Here is a 26735-nt window from a genome sequence, read left to right as displayed (position 1 = left end):
ATATATATTCTAAGTGCATTTATTTAAATATGTATTTTTATTTTAAAGTGACATTACAGAGCAGTTACCATACATCTAGAAAGTTATTGTCTCTTAAAAGCTTACTAGTTTTTAACTTAAAGATTATTCATCTTTTAAGTAAGTCATGTATTCCAAAAGGAAAAGCAAGATGACTTCTCAGTTTATAGTAATACTTAGCTGTCACCTTATTTTTGTCTTACCAGTAGGTAGTGATTTCTTTATTCTGATCCGGTCAGAAAAGAGAATTTTATAAGATTCCTTTATATCTAATTAGGATTTTTCTTTAAGAACTAGAATTCCCACTTACTGAGTTGTCTTAGGCTCTTTTGGAACCCTCACTCCTGATTATCATTGGACAGCAATTTCAATATTAGTGTTAGGATTGAAAATGCCCACCACTTCCTGTCTGAAGTTCGATTACCTTGTTGATTAGTGATATTTTTAGAACTGAAGCTAAAAACTTTTTAGATCTCAAAGCATCCCATTATGTGTATGCATGAGGAAAACAATTTTTAAATTTTAACATCTTAATCTCTAAAGCTTAAAACTTTAAGTAGAAAGAATTAGTGCCTTTATCGTTAATTTACTGAGCTGGTAGCAAACCAAAGTTTAGGTATCCTTAATTAAGGGTAAGGGAAATCGTTCAAATATGGAGCTATACTGGTGGGCCTATTCCATACTCTTAGCATTTTCTTATTCTGTACTTCATTTTGTAATTAGAAGATAATCTCTCAGTTGCTCTTGCGGTTTATCGTGTAAAAGGACAGCATTCTAGTACATTTCAAAAGTTCAGTGGATTCTGCAGATGTTTTGATAACTTTATGAAATGTCAAGGCAATCCTCACATTCTATGCTGACTGGTGGCGAGGAAGCCTTGGTTCACAATAGTGTTTCACATATCAGAGCTTATCACATTCCCATCCTTGACTTTTCCAATTAAGTAATCTAAAATTCCATTTTTTTTCCTAGTGGGCCTACTTCTTAATAGGTCCATCTTTCAAGATTTTAAGAGCTGCCATTTTCCTTCTGGAAAAATCATGACTCCTTGCTTTGTTGCCTCAGTATTGTGACTTCCCTGAAACACTGATATGAAGTTATCTGATTTCTGGTTACATATACTGCTTTAGGAGTTCAAGTATCTCTCATTCACTACGGAATTTTAAGGTTAAAAGATAATTGCCCAGTGGCACATCTTTTAAATTCGGGTTTACGCCTGGCTCTGGAGTTTTCTAGCTACTAAATGGTTCCAGACTCTTTCTTTACAGAGCTTCATGGAGCCAATACATTTAAAAAAAAATTTTTTTTAATGTTTTTATCTATTTTTTGAAGGAGAGAGAGAGAGAGAACATGAGTGGGGAAGGAGCAGAGAGAGAGGGAGACCCAGAATTCGAAGCAGGCCCCAGGCTCTGAGCTGTCTGCACAGAACCCGATGCGGGGCTCGAACTCACGAGCCGTGAGATCATGACCTGAGCCGAAGTCGGACACCTAACCGACTGAGCCGCCCAGGTGCCCCAAAGCCACTATATTTTTATATGCTGTATTGTAGGATACAGAAGCAAGATGAGAATGACTGTGCCTTTCATTTTGGCCTGTCTTAAAATGTGGAACTTCAGATACTAATATATCGTAGCCCTTAGGTCATTTGCATTAATCTGTTAAAATACTAGATTTCTTTTAAGATGGCAGCTCCACTTGGTTGATTGCTGTGACTTGTATGCCCAGATTCCTCCCGGCTTCCATCACATCAGTTGTTTCCATCCTTGTAATTATTATTTTTGTTACTTTGTTCCAATTGTTCACTTTCATTTCATGATCATTTAAAAAATTAAGATTCACTTTTATATTTATGCATGTCATTTAGTTTGTTCCTAAAAGTAGCGATGGTTTCTGTTAATGTCACAAAACCTAAATAGCCGATGTCCATCTTCCTGGTAATATGGCTTCAGAGTCTCGCAGGTTTACGTGATGATCCTTGGAAACATTCCTGTTGATGAAGCATGGATTATATGAAATTTTTTTGCTGTGTTTATAACGTATACTGTGATATCCCTTTTAATTTTTTGCAACTTAAAATGTCGTAACTTAGGTGTCAGACCTAGAAATGCATGAATGTTTTAGACTTAGAAGACACTACCTCCTCCCTCCCTTTCCTTTGGTTTGTACTGAAAAGTCTGTGTAATTCAAGTCCAGCATTAGACTCCTACATGCCCTCGTGCCATTTAGGTAATTGTTTACTTTGAAATTTTAGCTATTTTGGATAAAAGATACAGTTGTATGATGAAAGAAACTACAATGTACAGAAAATCAATAGAAGAAAAGTAGTGAATAAGGCCAAGAATAAGAGTACATGGTGTAGTTTCTCAAGTTTGCTTGTTCTTTGGTAAATTACTTAATTTTTATTGCATACATCAAATTTTAAACACTGTATTTAAAGATAGCCTTAAACAAGTGCCTCATTGTGAAAGTTTTCTAACTTTGTAGTAAGATTCATTTTAGACCCTACTGACAAACCGGTCACCTAAAGTCATTAGTAATCTTTGTATTAAACAAAGTTTCATGGAGTTAGCTTTCAGTTGAATCTTTTTTTTTTTAATTGTTAAAATACGTGTAAAATTTTAACCGTTTTCAAATGTACAGTTGAGTGACGTTAAGTAAATTCATGTTGTACAGTTGTCCTCACTATTCATCTCCAGAACTTTTTCATCATCCCAAACAACTCGTGCCCTTACAACGCTGATGCCCCATTCTTCTGCCTTCCTGCTCCCTGGTTACCCCCATCCTACCTTTTGTCTCTCTGAATTTGACTACTTCAGGTGACTCTGAACATTTGTCCTTTTCTATTATCTCTTACTTCACGTAGCATGATGTTTTCAAGGCTCATCTGTATTATCATATATATCAGAATTTCACTCTTTTTAGATGTTGGATAATATTCCATTGTTTATATATGCCACATTTTTTTTTAATCCATCAGTCAATGGATATTTGGATTATTTCCACATTTTGACTTGTGAACAGGCTGCTGTGTTCATTACAAATATCTGTTCAAGTCCCTGTTTTCAGTTCTTTGGGGTACATATCCAGAAGTAGAATTGCTGAATCATGTGATAATTTTTTGAGGACTCATTGTACTATCTTGTGGAGCAATTGCACCATTTTACATTCCTACCAGCCGTGCCTAAGGGCCCCAGCTTCTTCATATCCTCACCAGCAATTGTTATTTTGGGGTGTTTTGGGTTTTGTTTTTTTTTTTTGAATGGCCATTCCAATGGGTGAAGTGGTATCTCATTGTGGTTTTGATTTGCATTTCCCTATGATGCATTTCTCTCTGATACTGAACATGTTTTCTATATGCTTATTCACCACATGTATATCTTCTTTGCAGAAGTGTTTATTCATGTTTTGTCCACTTTTAAATTGAGTTGTTTACTTTTTGTTCTTGAGTTGTAGGAGTTCTTTATTCTGGATATGAATCCCTTATCAGATACCTGAGTTGTAAATAATCCCTTGCCAGATACAAAAGTTGCAAATATTCTCTCCCATCCTTTGGGTTGTCTTTTCATGCTATGGATAGTATCCTTTGTGGCACAAAAGCTTTTTAATGTTAATGAAGACCATTTGCTTTTTCTTTTGTTTCCCGTGCCTTTAGTCTTGATGTTTTTTAAAGAGAAAAATTTTTTTGATGAGGTGTTGCTGTAAAGAGGCAGGGCAGAAGAATTATTATGTACACCGATGAGGATCTAGAAAGAGTAGGTTATCCTGACTGGAATAGAAAATGTGATTCATTGTGCGTCGGCTACAGGATAGTAAAGCTAGGGTGGCTGGGCCAGGAATTTATGGAGCCCTGAATCCTCTGCTGAGGTAGTTTAGTTTGATTTGAAGACATTGGGTGCTTTGGGGGAAAGCAGTTACTAAGGGAACAATAACTAAACTTTGCCCCAACAGAGAATTTATGCTGCTGTGTCAGGTGTCCTAGGAAGTACAGAGGATAAGGAAAGCTAAGTAGAAGAACTTCACATACAGGAATTAGCCTGAAGAAAGGCTGTGGTCATGGTAAAGAATTCTGTTACTATCTGCTGAGAATTTAAAGGAAACACCTAGGTGTAATTTGCTTTCTTATTTGCTATGTGTAGTTGATATTTTTTCTTCTGCTTATTTTCCAAATGACCTCTTTGGGGACAGTTAAGACCTCTGTTTGTTTTTCTTTTATCTGTGACCTTCTGGAGAGAGGTTCTTCATCAGCACACAAAGAGAACCAGAAATGAAAGACATTCAAGAACAAATGGATTGGATTCTGAGTTCTAATTCCAGGTCTTAGACTCTCTTGGCCTCTGGTTTTTATAAGCCGTTTCAGAGTTCTGAATCTGATGGTCTGTTTCAGAGTGTTTCTCTGCAATCTGGTTTAGACACTTAGATTCCAGAAGCATTGTCTTCCCTTGAGTGTAATGCCTGACCCAGGGTTAACATCCATGTACTTTGAAACACTAATATTTGTTCATAGTTGAAAACTATTAATGCAGAACGTGCTTATAACCGTTGTGTCGATGTCGTTTCTGTCCCCGGTTGGTCCTAATAATGTAAGTGATTGCGAGAAACTTTTACAGGGTTTTATTTTTTTGTAGTAGGTTTTAAGGGGTTAGAAAAAATGGTTCTTTCATATTATGAAGGGGTTCTGTTATTTACCAGACACAACTCCATGAAGATGATCTCAGAATATACACATGCAGCTATTCATTTGCTGTGACAGCTTCAAACAACTTACTTGGGAGATTTTTGTAGGTTTTTCCAAGTTGAGGTTTGATTATGCTTCATCAGTGTAGCTTTTGCCAAACATATGACTTGATTCATCTCTTTATGCTCAGATGATATGTTAGGGGTTTCTTCCTTCTTGTTTTTCTTGTTTTGTCCAATTTTTAGGCCATAAAAGTTTTTGAATGTAGATAAATACAATTTCTTGGTAATTGAAGTTGCAAGTGGGTGGGTCGTTTTCCTAACTTTAAAATCTAATGGCTTACCATTGGTATGTAGGTTAAATGTAGAATTTGCACCTTCTTAATTTGTATGTTTTAAAAGTACTTACAAAAGACATAAAATCTTTTAATGTATGCAAAAAGAAATCGTAATTTAGTGGTCTGTTTACTTTTTACATAGTATTTGCAAATGTGGTACCAAATAGTGTAAACCCTAGAATTAGAACCCAGAACCCAATCATCTGTATGCTTTATATATAGTTTAATACGCTGAGCCATATTACATTCCAGGATATGCTGATGCTTTAAGGATGTTTATAATGAATTCGGGGGACATAGGCTGTATCAAAGACTCTGCATCAAAATGTATAGAAAATGTATTCACTGGAAAAGTAGTTTTCCATCTTTAGGGGAGATTATCGGCATTCACGTTTTTGGGGTGTTCTCAAGCATTTTGAAGACTGGAAGCAAGTATATCTTCTAAATTACTGGTCTGATGTCTACAGGTAAGAAAATGTTCTCTACCACCTTTATTTGTGAGCCATGATGCTTCAGTTCTTAGACGTTAGGAATTTACAAGGTCTTCAGTTCAAGGGTGTCATGAAAGACATGCTGAATGGGAGACGAGGAGGCGTGGCTTTTTCCACAAAGTGGTAAGACTAATACGGACAGACAGACCTACACATTCACACCCAGGGGTTTGCAGAGGAATTGCTGTTTGCTGTTTGTGCAGAGCACTGTTAGACTTCAGGGCATGGATGATAACCCTTTGACTCTGTTGTGGAAATTGTAGTTAAGTCACGGAGTTGAGACATAGACCCAAATTAAGATGTATAAAGTAAATACCAGAAGAAAAAGTGTGATAAAATGTGCAGGGGTTAGTTAGGATTTAAGTTAGAGGTCACCTAATTAGCTAATTAGGTGCTAATTAGCAAACAAGAAGCATGGCATGGATTTGAGTGATCTGGTCAGGAAGTGTTCTCGTCTTTTGTACAATGACAGCAGCCAGGGAGCATTGAAAGTTAGCAGTTCATCACTAGGCAGGCTGGCTAATATTTTACGTTTGTTAGCTTCTCTGCCACTGAGGAGTTGCATATTCCTTAAAGTCAAATGTAAATGGGTCTGATTTTCTTAAAGTTTATTGAGCATAAGCAACCTTATTAATAATGGTTTATATTAGAATAGCCAGTATTGATACATAATTTAACATTAAAGTTTTCGTATGGCTGTTAACTACTGTATTTAACTTGCCATTAAACCTAGTATATTTTTAACTTATAAATTAAATTTTATTTTCAGTTTGTGTCATCTATCAAAAGTCAGTTCCTTCTTTACAAGTTATGCTAAACTGAACGTTAAGTAAAATCACTCATTCTTAACTCTGCTGTTTATGTGAAAAAATATTTGCTCATGTAGTGAAGAAATACTTGAGCTTTATGAAGACTAGGAGAGTGCAGTGAGGTGATTTGGTCTTTTTCAGCCATTTAGCAGAAGTGTTTTGGCTTATATGAAAAAAAACAAAAAAACAACCCTCAAATACTGAATCACAAATGTCATCAAGAATAAATGAGAATAAAAAATAGGTATATAAATGAAAGCTTAAATAAGTAGAGATCAGAAGTATCTCTAAAGGATAGGAGTGAAATAAATTTATAGTGGTATGATCAAAGCCCATCATACACAATATTTAAAAAAAAATTTTTTTTAATGTTTATTTCTGAGAGACAGAGCATGAGCAGGGAAGGGGCAGAGACAGAGACACAGAATTCGAAGCAGGCTCCAGGCTCTGAGCTGTCAGCACAAAGCCTGATGCGGGGCTTGAACTCATGAGCCGTGAGATCATGACCTGAGCTGAAGTCAGATGCTTAACCGACTGAGCCCCCCCCCCAGGCGCCCCATCATACACAATATTTAAAATCACTCCAATTAAAATAAATATACAGTATAATCAGAGTAGGAAATTTTCAAACTATAGTAAACAAATACAGCAAGGAATATGTTGGACAATATTCTAGTAATAAAGCACTCGAAAAAGATTTATGGTGAGGAATTCAATTAAAGCCTAAAGCAAAAAAAAATTGGTATAGAATTTTTTTTTTAATTTATATCCAAGTAAGCATATAGTAGTGCAATGATTTCAGGAGTAGAATCCAGTGATTCATCCCCTACATATAACACCCAGTGCTCATCCCAACAAGTATCCCCCTCAATGCCCCTTGCCAATTTAGCCCAGCTCCACCCACAACCCCTCCAGCAACCCTCAGTTTGTATGTGTGTGTGTGTGTATATATATATACATATACATATATACATATATATACACACACACACACTTTTGATATACACAAAAGTGACATACACTTTTGAAAAGTGTCATATCTGTATGTATGTGTGTGCATGTATGTGTACATATACATATATATATATATATATCTTTTGTTCCCTCCCTGTTTTTATATTATTTTTGCTTCCTTTCCCTTCTGTTCATCTGTTTTGTATCTTAAATTCCACATATGAGTGAAGCCATATGATATATGTCTAATTTCGCTTAGGATAATACACTCTCGTTCCGTTTACAAAGTTGCAAATGACAAGATTTCATTCTTTTTGATAGCTGAGTAATACTCCATTGTGTGTGTGTGTGTGTGTGTGTGTGTGTGTGTGCGCGCGTGCGCACATAACATACACACACACACACATCTTTATCCATTCATCAGTCAATACATTTGGGCTCTTTCTATACTTTGGCTACCGTCAGTAGTGCTGCTATAAACATGGGGGTGCATGTGCCCCTTGGAAAGAGCACTCCTGTATCCTTTGAATAAATTAGGTACTAGTGCAATTGCTGGATGGTAGGGTAGTTCTGTTTTTTTGAGGAACCTCCATGCTGATTTCCACAGTAGCTGCACCAGTTTGCATTCCCACCAGCAGTACAAAAGTGTTCCTCTTTCTCTGCATCCTCGCCAACATCTGTTGTTGCCTGAGTTGTCGATGTTAGCCATACTGACAGGTGTGAGGTGGTATCTCATTGTGGTTTTGATTTGTATTTCCCTGATGATGAGTGATGTGGAGCATTTTTTCATGTGTCTGTTACCATCTGGATGTCTTCTTTTGAAAAGTGTCTATTTTTGTCTTTTGCCCATTTCTTCATTTGTTTTTTGGGTGTGGAGTTTGATAAGTTCTTTATAGATTTGTGCTACTAGCCCTTTATCTCATATGTCATTTGCAAATATCTTCTCCCATTCCATCAGTTGCCTTTTAGTTTTGCTGATTGTTTCCTTCACCATGAAGAAGCTTTTTATCTTGGTGAGGTCCCAGTAGTTCATTTTTGCTTTTGTTTCCCTTGCCTCTGGAGATGTGTTGAGTAAGAAGTTGCTGTGGTCAAGGTCAAAGAGGTTTTTGCCTGCTTTTTCCTCTAGGATTTTCATGGCTTCCTGTCTGATGTGGAAGTCTTTTATCCACTTTGAGTTTATTTTTGTGTAGGGTGTAAGAAAGTGGTCCAGGTTCATTCTTCTGCATGTCGCTGTTCAGTTTTCCCAGCACCACTTGCTGAAGAGACTGTCTTTATTCCATTGAATATTCCTTCCTGCTTTGTCAAAGATTGGTTGGTCATACGTGTGCGGGTCCATTTGTGGGTTCTCTATTCTGTTCCATTGATCTGAGTGTCTGTTCTTGTGCCAGTAGCATACTGTCTTGATGATTACAGCTTTGTAATACAGCTTGAAGTCCGGGATTGTCCTGCCTCCTGCTTTGGTTTTCTTTTTCAAGATTGCTGTGGCTATTCAGGGTCTTTTCTCGTTCCATACAAATTTTAGGATCGTTTATTCTAGCTCTGTGAAGAATGCTGGTGTTATTTTGATAAGTATTGCACGGAATATGTAGGTTGTTTTGGGTAATATCAACATTTTAACAATATTCTTCTAATCCATTTGCATGGAATATTATTCCCTTTTTTGTGTGTGTCTTCAATTTCTTTCATAAGCTTTCCATAGTTTTCAGTGTATAGGTTTTTCACCCCTTCGGTTGGGTTTATTCCTAGGTATTTTATGGTTTTTGGTGCAATTATAAATGGGATAGATTCCTTGATTTCCCTTTCTGCTGCTGCTTTATTGGTGTGGAGAAATGCAACCAATTTCTGTGCATTGATTTCATATCCTGTGACTTTGCTGAATTCATCAATCAGTTCTAGCAGTTTGTTGGTGGAATCTTTTGGGTTTTCGACATAAAGTATCGTGTCATCTGTGCAGAGTGAAAGTTTGACTATGTCCTTGCTGATTTGGATGCCTTTTATTTCTTTGTGTTGTCTGATTGCTGAGGCTAGGACTCCCAGTACTATGTTGAATAACAGTGGTGAGAGTGGACATCCCTGTCGTGAAGCTTAGCATTGTTTAGTACAAAAAGTTTTTTTTAGCTTAAGTAAATTTTAGGAGATATATTACCTCAAGCATTACAGGTAGCATTTCCTTGTGAAACACTGATTAATTGTGGTTTTTTTTTTTTTTTTTTTTAGTTTATATGGTAATAGCTTGTGTCATAGCAAAGCATCAGAAAACGGGTTAAGGATTTTTTGGTTATTTTTCTTTGGAGATTCCTTTTTAAGCATTAAAATGATCAAGTTATTGCCAAATTCCCTCCTTTGTAATTAAAAAATAATTTTTCATCTATGCTTAAAGAAAATTGTTTTTATTTATTTTTATTTATGTATTTTTTTAAGTTTATTTATTTTTGACAGAGTTAGGGAAGGGCAGAGAGAGGGGAGAGAGAGAATCCCAAGTAGGCTCTACACTGTCAGCGCAGAGCCCGACACGGGGCTCAAACTCAAGAATCACGAGATCATGACTTAAGCTGATATCAAGAGTCAGACACTTAACTGATTGAGTCACCCAGGTGCTCCAGAAAATTGTTTTTTTTTTAATCTAGAAAACTAGGTATGAAATTGCAAATTTTTTTTAGGAAAAGTGTGCTTTTCTTTGGCTTCAAATAGTATCAGATGATGTGCTGAAGTTGTGAAATTCTGAAAGTACTTGTAGGCTCTACTTGGCTACTCTGTGGCTAAAGCCTCATTAAAAAAAATAACTCCGTTAAATCATCAAAATTCTAAAAGATAAGTGGTACATGAAACGTGAAACAAAAGTCAATAGATACAATAGAATAACACTAAAAAATACAAGCCTTCTTTCCCTGTCCTCTGGTCTTCCACCTACTCCCAGAGGTGGCTGTGCACCTGTGCCTCCTGCTGGAGAACACCTGTGCACGTACCCACGTGCGTATATTATGGGCTTTCTGTTGTCCGTACACATGGTTTTGCACTTCTTTCACTGAACGTTGTAGTTTGGAAATCCTCACACAGCAGTACAAAAATACCATTGCATTTAATTTATGGATGTTCCTTAACTTCTGATGAATTTTTATGTCTTTACCAATCCTTTGCTGTTACAAACAATACGCCATAGTCTTGTAGAAACACTGCTTGTGTGTGTTTGTTTTTTTTTTTAAGAGGAGAGGGAAACCACAAGAGGCTTTTTTTTTTTCTTTTTGAGAGAGAGAGAGATCAAACAAGCGGGGGGAGGGATAGAGAGAGAGTGGGACAGAGAGGATCCGAAGCGGGCTTTGCGCTGACAGCAAACAGCCTGATGCAGGGCTCAAGTTCACAGACCGGGAGGTCATGACCTGAGCCGAAGTTGGATGCTCTGCTGACTGAGCCCCCCAGGTGCCACTTTGCTTGTTTGTTCCTAAGAAATTGTGTTACAGTCTAGGGGATGAGGTAAGTCTACATATGATTTTTTTTATATTTTAGGTATTCCAAAAATACAGGAAATTTTTTACTTAAATGTTGTGTGTTTTTTACATTTAACAAATTTAAATAGTAACACATGCTTATGGAAGCACCTTTAATAGAAAAACAGACACGTCTCCATCAGTTGGATTTCTGCATATCAAGTTTACTTAAAAGGTGACGTAGTGATAATGTCACTTTTGAGGGCCCAAGTGACAAAAATCTGTCAGTCATTAAAACTTACCTGACTTCTTCAAATTCTGTAATCAGAAAATGTTACTATAAAAGAATCAGTAGGGTGGGGTTTCCTAAATGTACGTTGATAGTCTTTTGGTTCTTAATTTCTTTCGGTTGCCACCGTTTCTTCAGTGGTTCAAATTTTCGTTTGCCGCCTTGTGTTAAAACAGCAACAGTTGGTTGAGTGCCCAGCTCTGGGTTTCAGCTTAGGTTATGATCCCAGGGTTGTAGGTCGAGCCCCACGTCAGGCTCCGTGCTGAGCATGCAGCCTGCTGAAGATTCTCTCTCCCTTCTTCTCCCCTCTCCCCTGCTCACGTTCTCTCTACGCAATAAAAAAAAAAAAAAAAATTAAAAACAGGAAATGACAAGCTCAGGTCATTGTGAAACACTTAATAATAAGTGCTTTATTTACCACATCACCCCACAAAAATAGCAAAAATATTAACGAAGAAATTTGATTCTGCAAGGGTTTTTGTTTTTGTTTTTGTTTTTAATTTTAAGGGGGTAGATCAACTTAGTGTTTTTCGAACATAACCTCTTTGAAGCTACAACGTAAGTGTAGTCTTTCCTTATTTCAGTGCTACTAACGTGATCTTTCTGAAGTTAAAATGTCCTTTGACTTCACAGCTTTCTCTTTAGATCACATACTGCTCTTATGCCTCTAAATTTGACCTAGTTCTGAAATGATTTTCTTGGGCCACAAATAATTGTGGGGGAGGGCAGGTATAGAGCCTAAATGTGTTTCAAAAGGGTTAATGCTGTTTCATGTTAATCAGAGAGAAGAAACCTTGATCGTAGTGGTTTGTGGTCTCCCTCTCTCCCCCTTTTCCCTAGATTCACACTAAATTCTAGGCTGATTTCTCAGAAAGGCTCAGAGGTCTACAGTGGTCACCAGTTTCCGTTGCTCTGTATGCTGCCCGTGCCGCGGAGTCCTGGCCCTGCCATCCGATTGTGCGGAGTCCTAGGTGTTCTCAGAGACTGTCAGTAGTCCGATGACCCTGTAGCCCCCTGTTCCTCTTGGTCTTGGGGCACACGGACCCTTTCCCACATTTTCTGGCTTCTTCAGCAGATGTTTTCCTTTTTATGGAAGATGCTTAGATCCAGGTTTTGCCTGTTTGAAGTACATTAGCTCCATAACCCGTGTGACTGGCCCTCTAAGAGTGTTGAGGAAAGATGCAAAGAGCTATGAGCAGGCAGCTGTAGGGCTTAGGGGAGGCTCACATCTGGTTTGAATGGCCCAGCCACATACTAGCTTTGTGGCCCCGGGACACCACTCACCCATTTGGAGCCTAAGCTTTCTTGTCTGTTACATGGGAGGAACACTCTCCAGTCTTGTGGGCATTGATTATAATACACAGGGAATATTTGGCTTATTCCCTGGCATATTAAAGATGTTGATAAATGGTAAGTTCTCTATTTCATCATATTTTTGTTCATCTGTCAGTATTGTGGATATTAGTATTTATACCCATGTGCTTTGAATTCTGTTTTTAATGCTTCAGTTTGCCCTTTAAGGAGTGTACTTGTGATTCTCTTAGAAAGTATTGCTCGGGCCTTGTGCTCAGTATGCGGAGATAAAAAGAAACATGGTCCGTCCTAAGTAAGAGATAGTTACTGTTCACTGCCAGTAGACAAAATCAATAATTGATGTGTGCTTATGCCTGATGGATAACCCCTTCTCAGCCTCCCAGTGTTGGGGTGTCCCCAGGCCCAGCCCTTCCCTGGGTACACCTGGATCTCATAAGGACTCCATCCACTGTTCTGCCTTAAATACCATCAGTATGCTGAAAACTTAAGTCTTCAGCCAGAACCTCTTCTGAACTTTGGATGCGTGTATCCAACCGTCTGCCTGGTGTTTCCACTTTGATACCTAATGAACACGCCAAACTCCCTATGTCACACCAGACTCAGGGTCCCCCTGGACCCCGTACTCGCCCCTGCCTGGGTCCTCCTCTTAATGAAGAGCGAGCCCATTCTTTCAGTGAGTTGGGGCCAAACCTCGACCCCGTATCACTCCTTGTTGGCTCATGCCCACATCCAACGCAGCCACAAAGTTGTTGGCCCAACATTCAAAATACACAATATACCCAGAACATGACCCCTTTGTGCCTCCTCCACAGCTGTCCCCCGCCTCCACACACCGGGTTTGCCTGGATTATTGCTAGAGCTTTCTAGTGGGGTTTCTTGATTCCTCTCTTGCTATTCTACAGTCTGTTAAGACAGAGGTCTTAAAAAGGTAAGTCGGATCCTCTCACTTGTGCTCAAAATCCTCAAGGCTTTCCATCTCAGGGTAAAAGCCGTAACCTCAGTGGCATCCGGAGCCCAAGCTCTGGTCACTTGTTCTTGGACCTCATCCGCTAATTTCTCCTTCTCTCACTGAATCGAAGTCAGCTGGCTTCCCTCTCATTCTCTAAACTAGCCAGGGCCCAGATACGCCTTTTCCCCCAGATATTTTTATAATTTACTTCCTGGCCACCTCCAGGGTTTTGCTTAAATGTCCCCTCAGTGTGGCCTTCCATCTACCACTTTAAGTGGGACTTTCCCAGTATTCCCTACCCATTACTTTCCACCATCTTCCTCTAAGCACTTGCCATCTAACATCTGTAGTTTCTTTGAATGCAGCTCTTCCTCGATCTATGATGGGGTTGCATCCGATAAACCTGTTAGAAGATGAAAATATCCCAAGTGGAAAATGCATTTAATACGCCTGACCTCCCAGCTTCGCCTAGCTGACCTTAGACGGCATGCCCAGAACACTTAACATTATTAGCCTACGGTTGGGCAGCACTAACACAGAGCCTATTTTGTAATTCAGTGTGGACTTTCTCAGTTGTTGACTGAATACTGCGCCGAGGGTAAAAGAAGCGGTCGCGTGGGTACAGAAAGGTTGTCAGCCTATTGGTGTTGACCCTCAGGGTCACGTGGCTGACCGGGCACTCTGCTGCCCCCCGGCTTCACCAGAGAGGATCGGTACTGCGTGGTGCTAGCCTGTGAAGTACAAATTTCGAAGTGTGGTTTCTACTGAGTGTGTATCACCCTCACGTCCTTGTGAAGTTGTAAGTCACGGGCCGTCTGTCTTCCGCTGCAGCATAAGCTCCATGAAGGCTGGAGCTTTGGGCAAGGCCATGTGCTCGGTGCCTGGAGTGGTGATTGGCACCTGGTGGATGCTCGTGTTGTCCGTTAAGCGAATCGGGTGGATGGCGTCTGGGAGCTCAGAAGGAAGGCTCCTCATCTTGCCGGAGGGTCCCGGGGAAGGCTTCCGGAGGGAGACCAGCCCTCAGCCAATCTTTAAGACTTGTTTTTTTTTTTTTTCTTTTTTTTTTTCAAGTTTAAAAGTTAAAAGTTTTAAGTTTATTTATTTATTTTGAAAGAGAGAGAGGAGTGTGCAGGGCAGAGGGCGGAGGGGGGGGGGAGAAGGAGAATCCTAAGTAGACTCCATCTCCATGCTGTCAGCACAGAGCCTGACGTGGGGCTTGAACTCACGAACCATGAGATCATGACCTGAGCCGAAATCAAGAGTCAGATGCTCAACCAACTGAGCCACCCCGGCGCCCCAAGAATGAGTTATTCTCAGGGGGGACAGAGGTAGGAAGACTGTCTGGATAGAAGGGACCACATAGACCGGCACGGGGAGGCTCAGAAGGCCCGGCTGTGGCGGGATTGCCAGTTTATATCTTAAACGCATGAAGTGCGAGATGCAGAAGTTGGTGTCGTGAAACAGTAGAAAATCGTGAGGGGAACAGTTGCGTCTGTGCCTGTGACGTGTCATTTTGGACAGTTTAGGTCTGGAATGCCGACGGGATGTCAGAAGATACCTCCCAAGGGGAAAGGGTAGGGAGAGACACTGGGTTTGGTCGAGACCTTGGTGAGGGTCCGCAGCCCAGGTGCTGTCGGAGCAGAAGAGACAGGATGTCAGGTGCAACCTGGAGAGAGGGCTGCACGTGCACCACGGGGCGGGGATTTCAGGGATTTGGGCGGCGCGAGTGACCAGCGTGGCGGCCTGTCACAGCACTTAAAGCGCACACTGGTTCCGGCAACAAGCAAATAATTGAAAAGAGCCGTTTCTGTGGAATTAGAATAGTTTTTTGTCCCCACTTACCTGTACAGTGTCTTTTGGAAAGCATTCCCACAAACCTGTGCATACAACAGGTATGACAGCCAAACACAGAAAACAGAGCATTTTCCTCTCCCCCGCCGTGTCCTCTGTCAAGTGCAGGTGTCTGAGGCAGACGCTGGTGTGCACCCTAGCCCCGCACCCCTTCCCGAGCCCATGAGATGAGAGCCAGCCAATGAGCATCTGTGTCCACGTTGACCCTCCAGGGGCTCCCCGTGTGGCACCTGAGTGACCGAAGCTACTGGAATAATTTCATTCGCTCTTAAACATCTGTTCAGCACTTGGAGTTAGATCTTGAGGGTTCACAGATAATTTTTAAAAACTCATAGTCTAGAGAAGGAAACAGAAGAGTTAAGGGATGGCATGACTATGAGACAAGGACACATACCAGGGTCCAGGGAGCGGCCAGCCTCTTGCTGGCACCTCCAGGCACACAGAGGTCATTGTGATTGTCAGCACTTAGCTCAGGGACAAGTGTCATCCTCCCCCCACCCCCACCGCCCCCCGGCTTCCTCTGCTTCCTCGTAAGGCTGAGGGAACGCCTCGGTGGACCTCCAGCAGTGGTCTCGTGCTGTTTGTACAGGGGTTCTAGGAAAAATCACAGCTTCGGAGTAATTTCTAACGCTGGAACTGGGGGCATTGGCGGGGTGGGCAGAGGCGGAAGTCTGGGACTAAAGCCAGCTCTGGAGCTGAGTAGATTAGGAAAGTCTACTTCTAACTGGGGCTGACTCTGGAGACCTCAGGATGGGTGAAAACGGATCTTGTGTGTGTGCCGGAGCTGCTAAGGAACTTCCATTGGGAGGAGTTGTTGCATTTTCTTTATTCATCCAAATATTTTAGTACCTAGTAGCCACCAGGTACTGTGTACATAGTTGTCACTGAGGATATAATAATAAGACTAGGTCCTTACCCCAATGGTGTTATTTTCTACAGAAGGACGTGAAGCACAGAGTAATTGCAAGGTTGTGAATTGCATTCAATTAAATTATGTGAAATTGGCGTTATCCAAGCATCTTTGACCTATAAAAGCAGCACATTTGTATCAACTTAATGTGATGAAAGGAACACAGGACTGAGTTGGGGAAAATATGGGGGTGGTAATGGGGGCTTGGAAGGTCAGAAAGTCTCCATACAAGGTGGCACGTAAGTTGCCTCCTGAAACAAGAGAAGCCTGGTTCCCCCTCTTCCTTATTTAAATCTGGATGTGAATGCAAGCGCCAGAGGGACCCCCGAGTGCCCTGGCCCCAAGGCGGCTGTGCATAAACAGGAGTCTTGTGCTCTGATGAGCATAGCGGCTTTTCAGATGCAACAGGCCCTCTGTTGCTGTACCTTCTGGCTTTCCAAGAAAAGCCAGAAAACAGCTTTTTTAAAAAGGACATTCGAAGAGTTATGCTTGAGACACTTCAGTTGAAATGTCAAGTTTATGTGAAAAGCTCCTAAAGTCTACATGCCAGCTATTTCAAACATTGTAGGAAATGCTTTGTAAACCCAACGACGTTATCTGCTTGTCCAAAGTGGTCTGCTGGGCACCAATTTACAGACTTCTCTTGAAAGCGGTCCAGGTAGAGGGAACAGCATATGCAAAATTAGGAGGCAAGAAAGGGCTTAATTTGTTCAAGAAACAGAAAGGAGGGCCGTACATCTCCAGAGCTGAGCGACCCCAGAGGACAGAGGTGTGTGAGATGAAGGTGGGAAGAAACAGATCACAAGGAGCTCACCAAAGTCCAGGGCCAGAAGCGTGGGGACAGACGTGTAAATTCAGGGTGAACCACAACTCAACAAGCACACGCCCCTGGGGCCACACAGGGCGGCATCGCCTGGAGGAGAGGGTCCTTTTCCTCATCCACACAAGGATGTCCTAAATGCCACAGGTGTCCCTGAAGGTAGGTGCCTTATCCCATTTTACAGTTGAGTAACCTACCCCAAGGCACAGGGGTGGCATAGTTTGCATCTGGGTTTGGTTTTCTTTGAATCGGAAGCCCATCCAGATCCTTTTTACTACAAAACACTAACTACTTTTCCAACCGAGATATGTTTATAGGACAGTGCCCTTTGGCGGATTTTCCTGTCTTGAGTAACTCAAAGTGAATGTATCCACTAATTTAAAGGCCAAAGAAGAATGCTTTCTATATTTAAAAAAAAAATGTTTAATGTTTATTTTTGAGAGAGACAGAACATGAGCAGGGGGAGGGCAGAGACAGAGGGAGACACAGAATTGCAAGCAGGCTCTAGGCTCCGAGCTGTCAGCACAGAGCCCGACTCAGGGCTTGAACTCACAAACCATGAGATCATGACCTGAGCCGAAGTCGGACGCTTCACCGACAGGCACCCCAGAATGCTTTGCATATTAAGGTGAATATGGAATAACAGTAACCTGAAGATCAGACCCCACAAAATTGAAGACCAGACTTCTTTGTTCACTTGTTTTGCACAGGCTGGTTCCACCAGACTGCTGAGAGCTTAGTGCTTCTTTTTCAAAATTAGGTGAATATCACTTAAAGTTGAAATACATGATTTACTTTTGTGGGGGTGAGCAAGCAACCTTTTCCTTTTATTGAGTGTCAAAGCCTTAGAAATCAAAGGGAGGGCTTATGCTCGAGGGATCTCAGACACCCAGAGGAAAATGAATTCGAGAAGTGAAAATGAGTATGGATAGAAATAGGCTTTCTCAGCCATGCAGTAGACGTTGAATAAAATATTTCAGGAACTCTGCGAGCAGGTCTTTGGTGAAAGGAAGTAAACTCAGTCTGGAAGACAACTCAAGAGCTTGGGGATCAGAGGGAAGAAGGCTCTTGCCTGGAGAGCTGCAGACCCGAGAAGAGAGGAAGGCCGCCACAGTGTGAGGCCTGAGGAAGGAAGTCTGCGTAGCATTCAAGACGGGCTTACATTGAGGTTAACCACCTGAGTCAGTGTCTGGAGGAGGAGGTTGCTAAATTAGTTTTCAGAACTCAGTGTGATAGAGTGTTTCATTAAAATTCATCAGTCACTTCTTTGTCACTTATTAGAATATTTGAAGAGAGAAAGCATAATTAGTAACATTTTCCAGATGCTCTATGTGGGTTATTTGATATACTTTGTAGCTAAAAATGGATCTGATTTAACTTTCCTTATGATTCTTAAAGCTATTAGATTTTTTGCCTGCAGTATTAAAATGAAAATTGTATTAATTTTTTTTTCAATTTATTCATTTTGAGAGAGAGAGGGAGAGAGAGAGGGAGAGAGAGCATGAGTAGGGTAGGGGCAGGGAGAGGGAGAGAGAATTCCAAGCAGGCTGTTAGCACAGAGCCTGATGTGGGGCTTGAACTCACCAACCGCATCATGACCCAAAGTGATACCAAGAGTCAGATGCTTAACTAACTGAGCCACCCAGGCACCCTGAAAATTGCATTTTTAAAAGCTATCACTATGATTGCCTATAGTTTGCTTTTATGTTGGTAGATTCTAATCATTGGACAAAAGCAGAAGTGGAAAATTCTCTGTCCAGGTCCACGTATTAAATATTTTTGCCTTTGTAGGCCAGATAATGTCTATCACAACTACACAATTCTGCTATTGTAGCACAAGAGGAGCTATAGGTGTGTATAAATGAATGAGCAAGGATGTCTTCCAGTAAAACTTTATGTATGGACCCTGTAATCTGAATTTCATTTAATTTTTTTTATATCATGAAATATTCTTCTTGAAAAAAATGTACGTTAAATCATGGCCTCTACAAAAACAGGTGGGGAGCTGGGTTTGGATTTGGTCCATGAGCCATGGTTTGCTGACCCCTGAATTCAAGGGCTGGAAAAACATGCATGTTCTCCCGCAGGCCAGTGGTGTGGTTTTCCTGACTGTCTAGAATTTTTTTTGATCATGGAGGGGTCTCATTTTGCTGAAATGAAAGGTATTGTTTTGTTTTGTTCTATACACGGGAAGCACTTTGAGCAGTGGTTCTCAAACTAGCATCAGAATCACCTGGAGAGTTTGTTTTAAATGCAGATTACAGGTCCTCCTCCCCAGGTTGTTGATTCAATGAGTATATACGGGTTCCATGAACTTGCCTTCTTAACAGAGGAGGCTGAACTGTTCGGACAGCCCTTGTGAGAAGCCCTGACTTTGCGGTGAGAGTGTCTGTCACCATGGCAATAATGTGAATGCTTCTCTTCACTGTCCTCAGAGTAACTATTGACTTTTCTCCCTAGATGCTTTCTTTGAGAACTTCCAAGCCCTAATGGTTCAAAGACCAAAGATAACTGGAACCAAAATCTATAGCTTTTCTCTCTGTTGTAGTATGTTTCCTCCATTAATTTCTGATGGTTTTAAACACATAACAACTAGAGAATGTTTTACAACAGTGTTAGGGAAAGAAATGTGCCTAGGGGAAATAAAAAGGAATGTATACATTCTTGTTATCTATATTATTAAATTATTACTAAAACATGTTATGTATTATTATACACTTGACCCTTATACAACATGAGGGCCTGGGATGCCAGCCACCTGCTCAAAAATCTGCATGTAACTTCTGACTCCCCCAAACTTAACTACTCATAGCCTACTGTTAAGTGGAAGCCTTACCAATAACATAAACAGTTGATTAGCACATATTTTGTCTTATATGTATACCTACTGTGTTCTTACAATAAAATTAGCCAGAGAGAAGAAACTGTTAAGAAAACCATAAGCAAGAGAAATACATTCATAGTACTGTACTGTGAATACGTTCACAAAAATCCACATGTAAGTGGATTTATGCGCTTGGGTTCAAACCTGTGTTGTTAAAGGATCTGTATATATATATATATATAAAATAGATACTCATGTATTAGTTTAAAAAATAGTACATCGACGGTAACTTTGACATTCCGAGGCCTTCCCCTATTACATCATACTTCCCTGTGGGTTTTACTGTGTTTGTGTCCACAAGCAATATGATACCTAGTTTATATGATGTCTAGCGTTGCATGCATATGAACTTCAGATAGTTTTAACACACACACACACACACACACACACACACGCATTTTGACTAATATAGTAGTGGTTCATTCATTCTTGCTGCTGTGAGTACATTCACTTGAATACTCTACCATTTATCCATTCCCCTGATGGTGGACATTTGTCTTCTAATATTTTTTATTTTACAGACAACATAGCCATAGATCTTGTTGGACATGTCTCTAGTGAATGTAAGCAGTAGTATCTCGGTGGCGGAGACCTAGTTGGGAGGCAATTATTCAGTTTATGTAGCCATTAAATTACTTTTCAAAGTAAAGATACATTCACATCTTTACCACATGTGATATTACCAGAATTTTTAAACTTCTGCCTGTTTGATAGGTATCTTACTGTGTTTTTAATTTGCATGTTCTTGATTACTAATATAATTGAGAATCTTTTTTAAAATTTTTTTAATGTTTTATTTATTTCTGAGAGACAGTACAAGCGGGGGAGGGGCAGACACACACACGCACACACACACACTCACACACACACGCACACATGCACACACACACACACGGAATCGGAAGCGGGCTCCAGCCTCCGAGCTGTCAGCCCAGAGCCTGATGTGGGGCTCAAAATTACAAAGCATGAGATCATGACCTGAGCCGAAGTCGGATGCTTAACCCACAAAGCCACCCAGGTGCCCCTATAATTGAGAATCTTTCTTATATTTATGCGCCTTTCACGTTTCCTCTTCCTTGAAGTGAATTTTTTTTTTGCTTGTTTTCTATTAGCTTCTTTATCTCGATGTAATTGCTTCACAGAATTTCTTTGTATTTTGGCCCTTAATCTTTTGATACTTAACTGTTTTACAGTTATCTCCTTCCAAACTTTACCTCATCTTTTCACATTTTTATGAGTTTTTGATGGATACGAATTTAAATTTTATTGTAGCTTAATTTATAAATCTTCCTCCTTGTGATCTGTGGCAATTTTTGTGCACGCGTCTTGTTTAAGAAATTCTTCTTTTCCTTGAGGTCATGAAGGTATTCCCCTATATCTTCTCTAAAAGTTTTGAGTTTTTAAATTTTCTTCTAAGCATTTGGTTATTTTTACACTTGAGTCTTTAATCCAGCTAGAAGTAACTTTGGGTATGGGATGAAGTATGGATCCATTTTTTTTTTCTATCCGGATGACCGGTATGTTAATACTCCATCCCTCTCCCATTGAGGCATTGCCACTTCTTACCTGTATTAAGGATTCACATGTACAGTCTCTGTTCTCTTCCATTGGTCAGTCTGTCTATCCCTGTGTCAATAGCATTCTGTTTTAATTATAGTCTTAGTTTTATAATGAGTCTTAATTTCTGACAGAGCTTTCTTTCTTTTTTCTCCACCTTGCTTTAATAATAAACTCCTGACTAGGTTTGGCCCTTTGTTTTTTGGTTTTTTTTTTGGCCTTTTCTACATAATTTTACATAAATTTTACATAAATTCTACATAAATTTTATTATTATTTTTTTAAGTAATCTCTACCCCCAACATGAGCTTGAATTGAGAACCCTGAGATCAAGAGTCACATATTCAACCGAACCAGCCAGATATCCTTTCTACTACATAAATATTAGAATTCATTTAAATTGGGGGCATCTAGGTGGCTCCGTTGTTAAGCATCTGACTTTGGCTCATGTCATGATCTCACAGTTCATGAGTTCAAGCCCTGCATTGGGCTCTGTGCTGTCAGCTCAGAGCCTGGAGCCTGCTTCTGATTCTGTGTCTCCCTCTCTCTCTGCCCCTCCCCATCTCACATTATTTCTCTCTCTCTCAAATAACATAAACATTAGAAAAATTAAAAAATGTCATTTAAATTGTATGGGAGGGGCAGGGGCTCAGTCTGTTGAGCATCTGACTCTTGATTTCCACTCAGGTCATGATCCCAGGGTCATGGGATCGATCCATGGTCAGCGTGAAGCCTGCTTAAGATTCTCTCTCTGTCCCGCCATCTGCTTTCTCCTCTGCTTGCACTTTGTCTCTCTCTTAAATAAGGAAATAAATGAGGATAAAAGCGTTTGTTTGGAAATGTATTAATAATAATTAATTAGATTAATTTGGGAAGAAATTACATCTGTACAATATTTAGCATCCCTAGTCATGAATATATTTCTCCATTTATTGGTATCATCCTTAATGCCTTCCACCAAAATTTAAATTTTTGCTTTAAGGTCCTGTGTATCTTTTGCTGGATTTATTACTAAGCAACTTAATTTTCACTAACTTTTAAAAGTTACATTTTAAAACTCTTTGTGGCTGGTATATAGAAATGAAATTGATTTTTGTTTGCTGACCCTATGTGCAGGGACCTTGCTTATTCTTGTTGTTTCTAATAATCTGTGAAATCTTTTAGGCTTTCTACATAGTCACCTGCAAATAATGGCAGTTCTCAATCTGTCTTCTCAATCTGTATAACATTTACTTTTCTTACGTTACTGTGTTGACTTAACTGAAAATTTCAGTACCATGTTGGACATCACTGGAATTTCTGATTTAAGAGGAATGCTTCCAACAGCTCTAACATTTGCCACTACGTGTTGGCCCTAGGTTTTGGTTCATGCCCTTTATTGAGTTAATGAAACTTCCTTTTATATAAATACGTCTATTTTGCTAGATTTTCTTTTTTAATAAAGATAAGGCTTAGAATTTATCAAATGCAAATGTATATGGCGATAATACGTTCGTGTACTTTTTTTTTTTTTTTAACGTACTGAATTAGGTAGATTTTCTACTGTAAAACCAAGTTTGCCGTCCTGAGGTAACTTGATCTGATCTATGTCCTAACCCATGACTTGGCGCTCCACAAATCCTGAACTCCCTGTACTGTGGACACCTGCCCCTCTATAGTAGACCCACCCGCATCAAGGGTTGGGTGTTCAACCAAGTTATTTTAATGTCATGGCGCCACCTGGTGGCAAATTTAGAAATTTCTGACTTGATCTCTTTCTTTTAATTTTTTAATTTTATTAAAGCAATTCTTTAAATGTTTATTCTTGAGAGAGAGAGAGAGAGAGAGAGAGAGCGAGCGAGCGAGAGAGCGCTTATGAGCGGGGGAGGGGCAGGGAGAGAGGAAGACGCAGAATCCGAAGCAGGCTCCAGGCTCTGAGCTGTCAGCACAGAGCCCCACGCGGGGCTCACACTAACAAACCAGCAGATCATGACCTGACCTGAAGTCAGATGCTTAACCGACTGAGACACCCAGGTGCCCCTCTTTTGTTACTTTTTAGGGAAACGTATGGGTGGTTTCTTCTGTTATCACTGACACCTGTCATTTAATCTAATTCTGTTTCTTCCTTGTACCTTACATTTATCCCATTTACTCCTCTGTCATTCTTTCACTTCCAAATTTCCTCAATATACTCATGCAAATCATTCCTTTTTTCCTTCCTTTGTTTTCTTCTTTTCCTTCCTTCCAGTCTCTCCTTTCGTTCTTTTATGAGTATAAATCTACCTCCGTTGTGGTTAACCATGGTAAAAGTAGTGCTGGGAACTAAGGGGAAAAATACAGGACGTATCTTTTAATGAAATCTGAGACAATCAAGTACCAGCCCTGCTAACCTTCAGAGTCCTTGAAAACACTTCAAGTTCCCTTTGAAATGTTCTCAGGTTCCAGGTACTCCTTAATCACCTAATTAATCCTGCCCAGTTTAACCTCAAGCTCAAGTATTACAGAAAAAATTTTAAGACTTTTAATAAGTTTCATGGTTTCTGTGTTCCTTTATTACTAGCTTTGACAAATAAGGGATGTCTACTGTATTTGACTACAAAGCCTCGGTTTTTCATTGTGGCTTAAACTCCCTGGAAACAACTACCACTGATATCGTGCTGTCCATGGGAAAGAGCTCACCACAGATGCCCTTCCGGTACATGACTGATGTATAAGATAGAGATTGCCAGTAACTACACTTCTACCTGCTTGAACCACAGCATAGAACATACTGTGAGCAGTGTTCTCCCCAGTCCGAGAACTCGGGGCGTGGATAAGCTGGGCTGGTTTCGTGATGTCTCTGTAGAATTTACTGTGACTTCATTTTTGGTGTCTCTAAGGGCTATCCCTGAGAATGGAAGGTGAGTCAGCTGCAGGAGACAGACCAGAGGAAGTAGGGCTGGAACCGATCTCTTTAACCTCTGCAGTGCCAACATGGACACAGAAGAGGTTTTTATTTCTCGTTTGTCTTAATCCACCCCGGTTTTCTGGCAGGCAGGCACAGTCTGTTGAGAATTTGCTTCTTCAAAGACATATTGATTTCACAGGAGGTCTGTGAGTCTGCTTCGTGGCCAAAGGACATTTTAATAGTGCCTAGATTAATCACTAGAGAACCTCAAATCAAATATAAAATCTGATCAGTGTTATTTTAACACTTTGGGATCCATTATTCTCGTGAAACCGATTTATTTGTGTGGAGTTGCTACAACCATTAGAATTCTAGCATCCATGTGAAAGGGAGATGTCACCTGATTCTTATTTCCACATTGTAATAGTGGAGATTCAAGACTGGATTGGAAAAAAAAAAAAAGTTAAAAATTAGGAAGAAGATTGCTTTGGCACTTTTGTTGCCCAGGAGGCCCTGCCCAATCCGGGGTGACAAGGGTGCTTTTGTCATTCTGTACTATTTGACTTCCTTCTGGGTTCTTTTGCTAAGTGCTTCCTAACCCCTGATGTCTCTTTTGAAAGGTGGGGACCCAAACTGTATGCACTGTTCCAGATGCGTTCTTGTCAAAGCAGTATAAAGCAGATGTAACAGGAAGAAGGCTCCCTCCCTCGCTAGGTAAGTACAAATGGCGGCCATGGCCAGGGCCAGCCCACCTTTCCATGACACCTGCCATGCCCGCCCCTTGGCTGGACCCCATAAGACCCAAATCTGTTCACCCACAGCCTGGAACCATTAATCTAGTGGAGTGAATCCCCAAAGGAGGTCACCTGGAGAAACCCCTACCGTTACACCATCTAGTTCCACGCCCTGAAGGTTCTTTCTCCCTTGTTTGCATCTCTTGGGCTCTTTGCCAGTCAAGCACATCTTCCTCCAATTTAACAGTTTTGACGTTGGATAAGATGAGACTTTGTCCGTAATCTATGTGCGCTGATGGAACAGGCTGCTTTAGACTGTTCTCTTTTGTGATGTGGAGTGAGTATTGCAGCGCAAGCTCATGCAGATGATGCCGTGTGCTGCTGGGAATTCAGAAATACTGAAAAATGAAGGGCTGTCCATACATAATGAATAGAAGAGATCCAGAATCGGTTCATCAGCCAGGTTCGTGTTCTGCAATGATCTCAATTTGGAAACATTTAAAAGTCCTTGACCAACACGGTTACCTTGAAACAGGTTGTTTTAAAATTCTTTAATTTCTTTGGCGGAGACTGTTAAGACCCTTCCCATTTCTTTTTTTTTTTCTTAATTTTTTTCAACATTCATTTATTTTTGAGAGTGAGAGAGAGCACGAGCGGGGGAGGAGCAGAGAGAGAGGGAGACACAGAATCCGAAGCAGGCTCCAGGCTCCGAGCTGTCAGCACAGAGCCCGACGCGGGGCTCGAACTCACAAACCGTGAGATCATGACCTGGGTCGAAGTCGGACACTCAACCGACTGAGCCACCCAGGCGCCCCTAGATTTTTTTTTAAATGAGATTTAAAAAATGGTCATATAAGTTCGACCCAGGTCCAGAATTTTTACAAATGATGTGCTTCCTTGGCCTAGGATTTTGGATTGCTTCAAAATGAGTTTAAGGTCGTCCAAGAAGCTCGGACGTTCTGTGACATCACCCAAATGTTTCCAGTGTTTCAACGTCCACTTGAAAGGCTTGTGGCACATGCGTCATTGTTTTGAAAGTGGTGTAGGTGCTTGTAAATTCATAGAGTCCCAGTTAGTCCTATTCCTGATTCCTGGGATTTGAGCTAAAATCCCAACTTCGCACATGCTCTTACATCCTAGCGAAAGCCACAGACAGTTCTCTTCCTGGCTACTTCTCTTTAAACCGTTGCTTCCAATGCAGGGACTTACGTAAGTCTTTCCATCTTGTTTGCCGATGGGCAAAAGCCCCCCAAGTTAAGATGTACCTGATGATTTGCGACTGTCCCCTCACCGGTTGTCATCTGTTAACATTTTTGCTTTTTTTTGAGCAAATCCTTTGAGCGAGTTTAACTGTGTGCTCTTGTCGTCAGAAGCAGGAAGAGAAGGTTTCTGCATGAGTCACCGGGAAAGTCAAGATCAAATGACAGAGTTCTGAATTATCCCGAGATGAATTTATTAAAGGATCAAAGGAGTTGGCAATCGCCACATCCTTCAGCTTGAAATGTCACAGAGTTGGTGGCCTTGGAAAAGTGCCGGGGCCTCTGTGGCTGATGTCGTGGACCCAGGAGAAGGGATAGGGACTCGCGAGTGGTCTTCTGCTCCTTCTGCTGCTGTCCTTAGGGCGTCCCAGCAGAAATCTCACGCGGTCTTTGTTGTCGCCAGCCCGTGGCGTTACGGGGAGGAGGAATCAGAGGTTCACGTACAAGTCACAGTCACAGACAAGTGAGAACTGGCTGGTTTCTTCAGGGACAGAGGCCCCATGGACACAGGTGCCAGGGGGCCAAATTGCCCATCGCTCCCCAAAGCCTCTGGCGGTCTGGGGTGTCCGGACTCCCGGACTTCTTGCTCTCAT

At 40.8% G+C, this 26735-nt stretch overlaps 1 protein-coding gene across 1 annotated transcript in view; it reads left to right on the top strand.

Annotated features, from left to right (window-relative positions):
* Positions 1 to 24851, top strand: part of RDX (radixin) — a 122759-nt gene extending 97908 nt beyond the window's left edge. Inside the window, exon 17 of the mRNA XM_047070638.1 lies at positions 24770 to 24851. Within this exon, the coding sequence (XP_046926594.1) occupies positions 24770 to 24836 (67 nt within the window). The 3' untranslated portion in view covers positions 24837 to 24851. The remainder of the gene's footprint in view (positions 1 to 24769) is intronic.
* Positions 24852 to 26735: the final 1884 nt, after the last annotated feature.

Source organism: Lynx rufus, unplaced genomic scaffold, assembly GCF_022079265.1.
Source record: "Lynx rufus isolate CCGP_SWC_20201006 ecotype Redwood Valley unplaced genomic scaffold, mLynRuf1.p SCAF_9, whole genome shotgun sequence".
Classification (NCBI taxonomy): Eukaryota; Metazoa; Chordata; class Mammalia; order Carnivora; family Felidae; genus Lynx; species Lynx rufus.
Note: the sequence above shows the minus strand (reverse complement) of the source record. Positions and strands in the feature narration are given on the sequence as shown.